At 36.8% G+C, this 9456-nt stretch overlaps 1 protein-coding gene across 4 annotated transcripts in view; it reads left to right on the forward strand.

Moving 5' to 3' along the window:
• Window positions 1-8146, forward strand: part of CEP162 (centrosomal protein 162) — a 98559-nt gene extending 90413 nt beyond the window's left edge. For all 4 annotated transcript variants that reach the window (XM_060115159.1, XM_060115161.1, XM_060115162.1 and 1 more), the window contains one exon: window positions 6640-8146. In XM_060115159.1, the coding sequence (XP_059971142.1) occupies window positions 6640-6849 (210 nt within the window). In that variant the 3' untranslated portion in view covers window positions 6850-8146. The remainder of the gene's footprint in view (window positions 1-6639) is intronic.
• The last annotated feature ends 1310 nt before the right edge of the window (window positions 8147-9456 follow it).

The raw sequence follows: 9456 nt of genomic DNA on the forward strand, positions 1-9456 counted from the left end.
CACAGCCACCTCTAAACGAACAACCTGACATGGCCCTGCCCACCAGAGGGACAAGATTGAGCTCCACCCACAAGTAGGCAGTCACCAGTCCCTCCCACCAGGAAGCCTGCACAAGCCCCTGGACCAACCTCACCCACCAGGAGCAGACACCCAAAGCAAGAGGAACTACGATCCTGCAACCTGCAGAAAGGAGGCCATAAACACAGAAAGTTATGCCAAATGAGATGACAGAGAAATATGTTCCAGACAAAGGAACAAGATAACTCACAAGAACAACTAAGTGAAGTGGAGATAGGCAATCTACCTGAAAAAGAATTCAGAGTAATGATAATAAACATGATCCAAGATCTCAGAAAAAGAATGGTGGCACAGACCGAGAAGATACAATAAATGTTTAACAAAGAGCTAGAAGATTTAAAGAATAAACAGATGAACAGTACAATAAGTGAAATGAAAAATACACTAGTAGGGATCAATAGCAGAATAAATGAGGGAGAAGAACAAAGAAGTGAGCTGGAAGACAGGATGGTGGAAATCACTGCTGTGGAACAGAATAAAGAAAGAAGAATGAAAAGAAATGAGGACCGTGTCAGAGACCTCTGGCACAACATTAAACACACCAACATTTGCATTATAGGGGTCTCAGAAGGAGGAGAGAGAGAAAGGGCCTGAGAAAAAACTCAAAGAGATTATAGCCAAAAACTTCCCTAACATGAGAAAGGAAACACTCAAGTCCAGGAAGTACAGTAGAGTCCCATGCAAGATAAACCCAGGGAGGAACACACCAAGACACATATTAATCAAACTGACAAAAATTAAAGACAAAGAAAAAATATTAAAAGCAACAAGGGAAAAGCAATAAATAACATACAAGGGAACTCCCATAAGGTTATCAGCTGATTTTTCAGCAGAAACTCTGCAGGCCACAAGGGAGTGGCACCATATATTTAAAGTGATGAAAGGGAGAAACCTACAACCAAGATTACTCTACCCAGCAGGGCTCTCATTTAGAGTCAACAGAGAAATCCAAAGCTTTACAGGCAAGCAAAAGCTCAGAGAATTCAGCACCACCAAACCAGCCTTACAACAAATACTAAAGAAACTTATCTAGGCAGAAAAGAAAAGGCCCCAACTAGAAACAAGAAAATTACGAATGGGAAAGCTCACCAGTAAAGGCAAATATAAGTAAAGGTAGGAAATCATCCACACACAAATATGATATCAGAACCAGCAGCTGTTGAGAAGAGGAGAGTACAAATTCAGGATATTAGAAATGTATTTGCAATTAAGAGACCAGCAACTTAAAACAATCTTGTATATATATATAGACCGCTATATCAAAACCTCATAGTAACTGCAAACCAAAAGTCTACAAAAGAAATTGAAGATGACACAACCCAATGGAAAGATATACCATGTTCTTGGATTGGAAGAATCAATACTGTCAAAATAACTATACTACCCAAGGTAATCTACAGATTCATTGCAATCCCTGTCAAATAAACGCATTATCAAAATGTGTTTTTCACAGAAGTAGAACGAAAACTTTTAAAATTTGTATGGAAACACAAAAGAGCTCAAATAGCCAAAGCAGTCTTGAGAAAGAAGAACAGACGTAGAGGAATCATGCTCCCTGACTTCAGACTATACAACAAAGCCACAGTCATCAAAACAATGTGGTACTGGCACAAAAACAGACATAGATCAATGGAACAGGATGGAGAGCCCAGAAATAAACCCACACACATGTGGTCAATTAATCTATGACAACGGAGGCAAGAATATACAATGGAAAAAAGAAAGTCTCTTCAATAAGTGGTGCTGGGAAAACGGGACAGCTACATGTAAAAGAATGAAATTAGACCATTCTCTAACACCATACACAAAAATAAACTCAAAATGAATTAAAGACCTAAATGTAAGACCAGATACTATAAACCTCTTAGAGGAAAACATAGGCAGAACACTCTTTGACATGAATTGCAGCAATGTCTTTTTCAATCTGTCTCCTAGAATAACGGAAATAAAAACAAACATAAACAAATAGGACCTAATTAAACTTAAAAGCTTTTGCACAGCCAAGGAAACCATAAACAAAACAGACAACCCACAGAATGGGAGAAAATATTTGCAAACAAAGTGACTGGCAAGGGGTTAATCTCCAAAATATACAAACAGGTTATGCAGGTCTATATCAAAAAGAACACCAACAACCCAATAAAAAAAAACGGCCAGAAGATCTAAATAGACAAAGAAGACATACAGATGGCCAAAAAGCACATGAAAAGATGCTCAACATGAGAAATGCCAATCAAAACTACAATGAGGTATCACCTCACATCAGTCAGAAAGGCCATCATCAAAAAGTCTATGAACAATAAATGCTGGGGAGGGTGTGGAGAAAAGGGGACAGGACCCTCCTACACTGTTGGTGGGAATGTAAATTGGTACAACCACTCTGGAGAACAGTATGGAGTTTCCTTTAAAAAACTAAAAATAGAGTTATCATATGACCCAGCAATCCTACTGCTGGGCATATATCCAGAGGAAACTGTAATTTGAAAAGATACATGCAGCCCAATGTTCATAGCAGCACTATTTACAATAGCCAAGACATGGAAGCAGCCTTAATCTCCGTTGAGATTACATATATATATAGTAGAATATTAGCCATAAAAAAGAACAAAATAATACCATTTGTAGCAACATGGATGGACCTAGAGATTATCAGACTAAGTGAAATGAGTCAGACAAAGACAAATATCATATATCACTCATATGTGGAATCTAATTTTTTTTTTAAATGATACAAATAAACTTACTTACAAAACAGAAACAGACTCACAGATTTCAAAAAACAAACTTACGGTTACCAAAGGGGAAATGTGTTGGGGAGGGATAAATTAGGAGTTTGGGATTAACATATACACACTACTATATATAAAATAGATAACAACAAGGGCCTACTGTATAGCACAGGGAACTCTACTCAATATTCTGTAATAACCTATATGGGAAAAGAATCTGAAAAAAAAGAATATATGTATAAATATATAAATGAATCACTTTGCTGTACACCTGAAACTAACACAACATTGTAAATCAACTATACTCCAATAAAGTTAAAAAAATAAAAAAGGAACAGTGAAGTCAAAAGGCTGCTCTAGCAGCACATACAGTGAAACCTTTGCATCTTCTAGTGGAGACTTATTTCCTAGATTAACAGTACAGATGCTTGTAAGAAGCTACAGGGTAATGTTTTTTGGTTTTGTGGGTTTTTTTCAGAATTGAAATTACAGAACAAATGTAATGCTTGTAGCACGTGTGAAAGGGACCTTTTAAACCTGTGTTTTTCCTTTCTATTTGGAAGCTGCTCTCAGCTCTGAGTTCTATTATAGTGAATATGAGGGGAAGCCTTCATGACCCACCTACAACAAGGCATACTTATACTATCAATATTACCACTGTCAATGTATAGAAGATGACTGTATCAGGACATAATTATTTCCAAAAAGGCATATATTCCTTGTTTAAAAAAAAATAGCAAACCAAATTCAACAGCACATTAAAAGGATCGTACACCATGATCAAGTGAGATTCATTCCTGGGATGTAAGGGTGCTTTAGCATAAGTAAATCAATAAATGTGATACACCACATTAACTGAATGAAAGATAAAAATCATATGATCATCTCAATCAGTGTAGAAAGAACATTTGACAATATTAAACACTCATTCATGGTAAAAAGAAAAAAAAAGTCTTAACAGATTAGGTATAAAATGAATGTACCTCAACATAATAAAGGCCATAGATAACAAGACCACAGCTAACATCATACTCAGTGGTGAGAGGCTGGAAGCTTTTCTGCTAAGATCAGGAACAAGAAAAGAATGCTCACTCTCACCACTTTTATTCAGCATAGTACTAGAAGCCTTAGCCAGAGCAATCAGTGAAGAAAAATAAAGGCATCAGAATTGGAAAGGGTGAAATAAAATTGTCTCTGTGAATGACATTATTTTATATATAGAAAATCCTAAAGACTCCGCCTAAAAACCGCTGGTCAACAAATTCAGTAAAGTTGCAGGATACCAAAATCAGTATACAAAAATCAGTAATGTTTCTATATACTAGCAACAAATTATCCGAAAAACAAAACAATTCTATTTACAATAATATCAAAAACAACAAAATACTTGGAAATAAATTTATCTAAGGAGATAAAAGATCTGTACACTGATAACTATAAGACATTGATAAAAGAAATTGAAGAAGACACAAATAGAAAGGTATTCAATGTTCATGGATTAGAAGAATTGATATTGTTAAAATGTCTAAAGCCATCTATAGATTCACTACAGTCCCTGTCAAGATTCCAATGGCATTTTTTACAGTAATAGAAAAAACAATCTGAAATTTGTATGGAACCACAAAAGACCACAAATAGCCAAAGCAATCCTAAGAAAGAAGAACAAAGCTAGAAGCATCTCATTTCCTAATTTCAAACTATATTATACAAATACATAACTGTAGTAATCAAAACAGTATGGTCCTGGCATTAAAAATAGACACATAGACCAATGGAATCAAATCAAGAACCCAGAAATAAATCCATGCATACATATTTGATAAGGGAGCCAAGAATACTCTTTGGACAAAAGACAGTTTCTTCTATAAATGGTTGTGGGAAAATTTGATATTCACATGCAAAAGACTGAACCTAGACCCTTACTTTACACCACACACAAATATTAATCCTAAATGGATTAGAGACTTAAATGTAAGACCAGAAACCATAAAATTCCTAGAATAAAATATAGGGGGACCATTCCCTGACATGTCTTGGCATAGATCCTTTTTGGATATGACACCTGAAACACAAGCAGTGAAATAAACAATAAACAAATGGGACTACATCAAACTAAAAAAGCCTGCACAACCAAAGAAATAATCAACATGATGAAAAGGCAACCTATGAAGTGGGAGAAAATATTTGTAAACCACACATCTGATAAGGAGCTAATATCCAAAATATTCAAGGGACTCACACAGCTCAAGAGCAAAAAAAAAAAAAAAAAAAAAAAAAATTTAAAAATGGGCAAAGGACCTGAATAGACATTATTACAAAGAAGATATTTAAATGGCCAACAGCTACATCAAAAGGTGTTCAACATCACTAATCATTAAGGAAATGCAAGTCAAATCCACAGTGAGCTATATCAAAAAGAATGGCTATTATCAAAAACACAAAAGTAACAAGTATTGGTGAGGATGTGGAGAAAAAGGAGCCCATGAGCACTGTTGGTGGGACTGTAAATTGGTGCAGCCAGTGCTCATTGAAGCATTATTTACATCAGCCAAGACATGGAAATAATGTTAAGTGTCCATCAGTGGGTGAATGGGTAAAGAAAATGTGATATATTATATATACATACAATGGAATGGTATTCAGCCATAAAAAAAAAAAAAAAAAAGGAAACCCTGCCACTTGCAACAACATGGATGGACCTTGAGGGCTTTATGGACCTTGAGGGCTTTATGCTAAGTCAGACAGAGAAATACAGATTCTATGTAATCTTACATGTGTACTCTGAACAACCCCAAACACGCTGAAACAGAGATCAGATTGGCAGTTGCCAGAGGCAGGGTGAGGGGGAACTGGGGGAATTGGGGGAAGGTGGTCAGGAGGTTAAAACTTCCAGTACAAGATTTTGAAACTTATGTGAGGTGACAGATGTTAACTAAACTTACTGTGGTAGTCATTTCACAGCCTTTACATACGTCATGTCACTACACTGTATACCTTAAACTTATACAGTGTTATGTTAGTTATGGTTAATGCCGTATTTCAATATATAATAGACATCCAAAATTTTCAAAGTATAATGTTTAAAACTTAGAATTGAAAATTCGTACAGTATTTTGTATTCCGCTTAACTCAAGCATGTGTTTATACAGTATTTCTGAAATTCTTTTATTTTAGAATTATGAAGTTACTCTGTAGCCAGGCAGAATTATAAATAAATATTTTACTGGGCTTTCCTGGTGGCACAGTGGTTAAGAATCCACCTGCCAATGCAGGGGACACGGGTTCGAGCCCTGGTCCGGGAAGATCCCACATGCCGTGGAGCAACTAAGCCCATGCACCACAACTACTGAGCCTGCGCTCTAAAGCCCGCAAGCCACAACTACTGAGCCCACATGCCGCAACTAGAGAAAGCCCATGCACAGCAATGAAGACCCAATGCAGCCAAAAATTAAATTAAATTAAAAAAAAAATTCTTAAAAAAAACAAAAACAGCATTTTGGGGATGTTTAGATTCATTCCAAGGTATTGGATGCTTTAAATGGTACCCTTCCCCCCTCCCCCACCATGGCTTAAAAGAAAAAGACTAAACTCCATAACTCCCTATCAGAATTAGATATTAAAATTTCCACTTACTCTTCACTTACAAGCCTGTTTATTGACCCAGCAGGGCCCGTTAGGTAACGCTCCCCTCCCTCTGCCTCTCTCCCCTCTGATATATAGGTCACAGGTTTACCGTCATCAGCATTGCCCCACTTGAGCTCTTTGAGGCTATTAGAGGTTCTTCACCCACACTCTGAACTCTAAAAGTAATGCGGCATTTTTTAATTTGCAGATAATACAGCAGACACACCAAGTAGTAGAAACCGAGCAAAACAAAGAAATTGAGAAATGGAAAAGACTTGCACAGTTGAAGAATCGTGAGCTGGACAAGTTCCGCACAGAGTTAGACTCAATTTTGGATGTTCTCCGAGAGCTGCACCGGCAGGGGTTGGTCATGCCAGTTGCTTTGGCAGAAGAAGTGAATGCACCACAGTGTTACTAGAAACTCGCTTGTCATGTGACCTCACAGAAAGGCCTGAAGATGGACGGTGGATGGGGTCTCTGTCAGAAGGAGGCTTTTGAAAAAAGTGTTACAGTATGTTGCCAGAACACAAAAGCAACATTTCAAAATACCATTTACCAATTAGGAGGGAAATAAAAGAGCAGCATTAATGGTGTATTTTACTGAAAATCATTAACCAGTCACATTTTAAATAATTTATGAACAAGTCCCTTTTTGTCAGGTGACTGGAACTAGTGAGATTTATTGCAAAAGGTCTCGCTTTCACGCTAGATATGCAAAGAAAACAAAGTTGCAAATACTTTGCCTTCATTGACTAAGTGTGTATTCTTAATTCCTGGCCAGAAGAACAGCTCCTCTTTCCCACAGAGACACAGGGAGGAATGTGAGCACAAAGGCTCGGACAGTCACCAGAGTAGTGGTGCTTCCGTGATCATTTTGATGAGAGTTGTAACTTCTGTACAAGTAGATAGGGAGTGAATTCTCGTGTTCTCTCAGATTTCCATTCCTACCTCTAGGTGCCTCATTTTGCACCTGATAAAAAAGTGCAAAATATATTTCACAAGTAATATGGGAATTTGATTTATTCACTGTTTTAATCTTTCATGCTACACGTCTTAAATGTCAGTCCCTTTTTTGTAAATTTAAGGTTATAAACAGAATATAACATTTTTACTTTATTTAAAAAGTAAATATATGTTCACTAGAAAAAATTAAAAGCATGCATAAAGGTAGCCAGATTATTCTTCTGTTTTACAATTTCATTTCCAAAAGCAGATAGTGGGCATATAAGATAACTGGTAAGTTAAAGCTGTAGCTACTTTGTTTTCAAATGTTCTGGCCCAGTGCTGTCCAGTAGAAGGATCGTGTGAGCCACATGTAATTTTAAATTTTCTAGTAGCCACATTTAAACAGATAAAAAGAAACAAATGAAGCTATTTTGGGTAATTTATGTAATATATCTAAAATAACAATATAAAAATTGGGTTTTTACATTCTTTTTTTCATACCAAGTCCCCAGATTCTGGCAAGTTTTCCATTTATAGCACACCTCAGTTTGGACCAGCACATTCCAAGTGCTCAATAACTACATGCCAGCAAGTGCAGTTCTAGAATAATCATTACAAACTGAAATGCTTTATAAAGGACAGTTGAAATAAATCTTAGTGAAATTATAGGTAGCAAATGTGAAATGTGGAAATTAAAGAAATGCTATTAATGACCAGAATTTTTAATGTCCTTTTCCTAAGAGGGTAGAAAGCATTAATTATAGTTGTTTTTATGTGAAAGAATTTTAAGTTATAATATAAACTATTTTGGTTATTATTTGAATGTGCTTTTGTCTATTTTTTTATCTGCAAACCTGCTAATTTATAACTACACCCCGCCCCCGTTTGTCTTTTTGACTATCCATGGGCCGTTCATTCTAAGCACAAGCATAGCTGATTCTGAAACACAAGAAGTACAGACATTAAACAGATTATCACTTACAGAGAAAGTACATCCTATTTTGATGAGGACTCCATATTCTGTTTTGGAATAAGCGGTGCACATGGCACAGCTTCAATTTTACTTACAGAGTAAAGGTCCATACGTACTATCACAACTATTAGTTAGAACTAGAAACCTCGGGGACCATACCCCATCCCTTAGTTATTGCACTGAGGGTCTAGGATGAGAACACAGAAGGTGGACACATTTAGGCCATCTTGAAAAGGAAGGCTTTTATGAAGATTCAAACTCCAGAAGTTATCAGTCCTCTTCTCCCACTTCCATCTCCTTCACAGTGTCGTAGGACACCTGCATCCACAGGCCTTCCCTTCAGGAACCTGGTCAAGATACGTGGTTGCTCTCACCGCTGCTTTTGTGCAGAGAGATTTCTGATTGGATCTTTTGTGAGCCCACAACGTTCCATAACTAGTATCTACCCATCAACCCTCAGAAATCCAGGCTTTAGTATTAGGGTCCCATTGTATATTAGAAAAATCTTAAATTTGTGACTAAATGCCAAGAAGATGGAAACATCTATTCCTCTTTCCCACTCATACTTCCTAAGGGCTCTAACTGGGTAGGTCTAACATCTGCAAGCATGTTATATAACAGGTAAACTTACTTGGAATTGGACACTTTGTAGTTACATAACTATTCAATGGCCTCCTACTTTGAAGAGCCCCTTAGCAATGGTTGGAAGAGTGAAGTTTGAAAGTTTTCTAATCCCTGTTACGGATAATTCTACTCTAGTATTTGAACCTGTTAATTATAGCCTTTTTCAGTTTCTATCGAAGAGTCTTTAAAGAAAAGCACATGTATTCCTTCTCAGCACCTGTCCAGCTTGGTAAGGGATTAGTTCCTAGCTCAAATTAACCTATTTCCTCCCCTCTAAACCAAAGTAAGTCCAGTTTTCTATCCAGGTTTGCTGAAAGCTTCCATCACCATGACTTAAATAGTGCAAACGGGGAAAAATGTTTTCCCACCAACACCTACTCTCTAGGATTGTTGTAAGAAATCAGTTTGAAGGGCACTATTAATCTCAGAAGAAAGGGGGAGAGGCACCAAGTTCCACTAGTAGAATAAAATGGGTTGTTAGTA

This window comes from Mesoplodon densirostris, chromosome 12, assembly GCF_025265405.1.
Source record: "Mesoplodon densirostris isolate mMesDen1 chromosome 12, mMesDen1 primary haplotype, whole genome shotgun sequence".
Classification (NCBI taxonomy): Eukaryota; Metazoa; Chordata; class Mammalia; order Artiodactyla; family Ziphiidae; genus Mesoplodon; species Mesoplodon densirostris.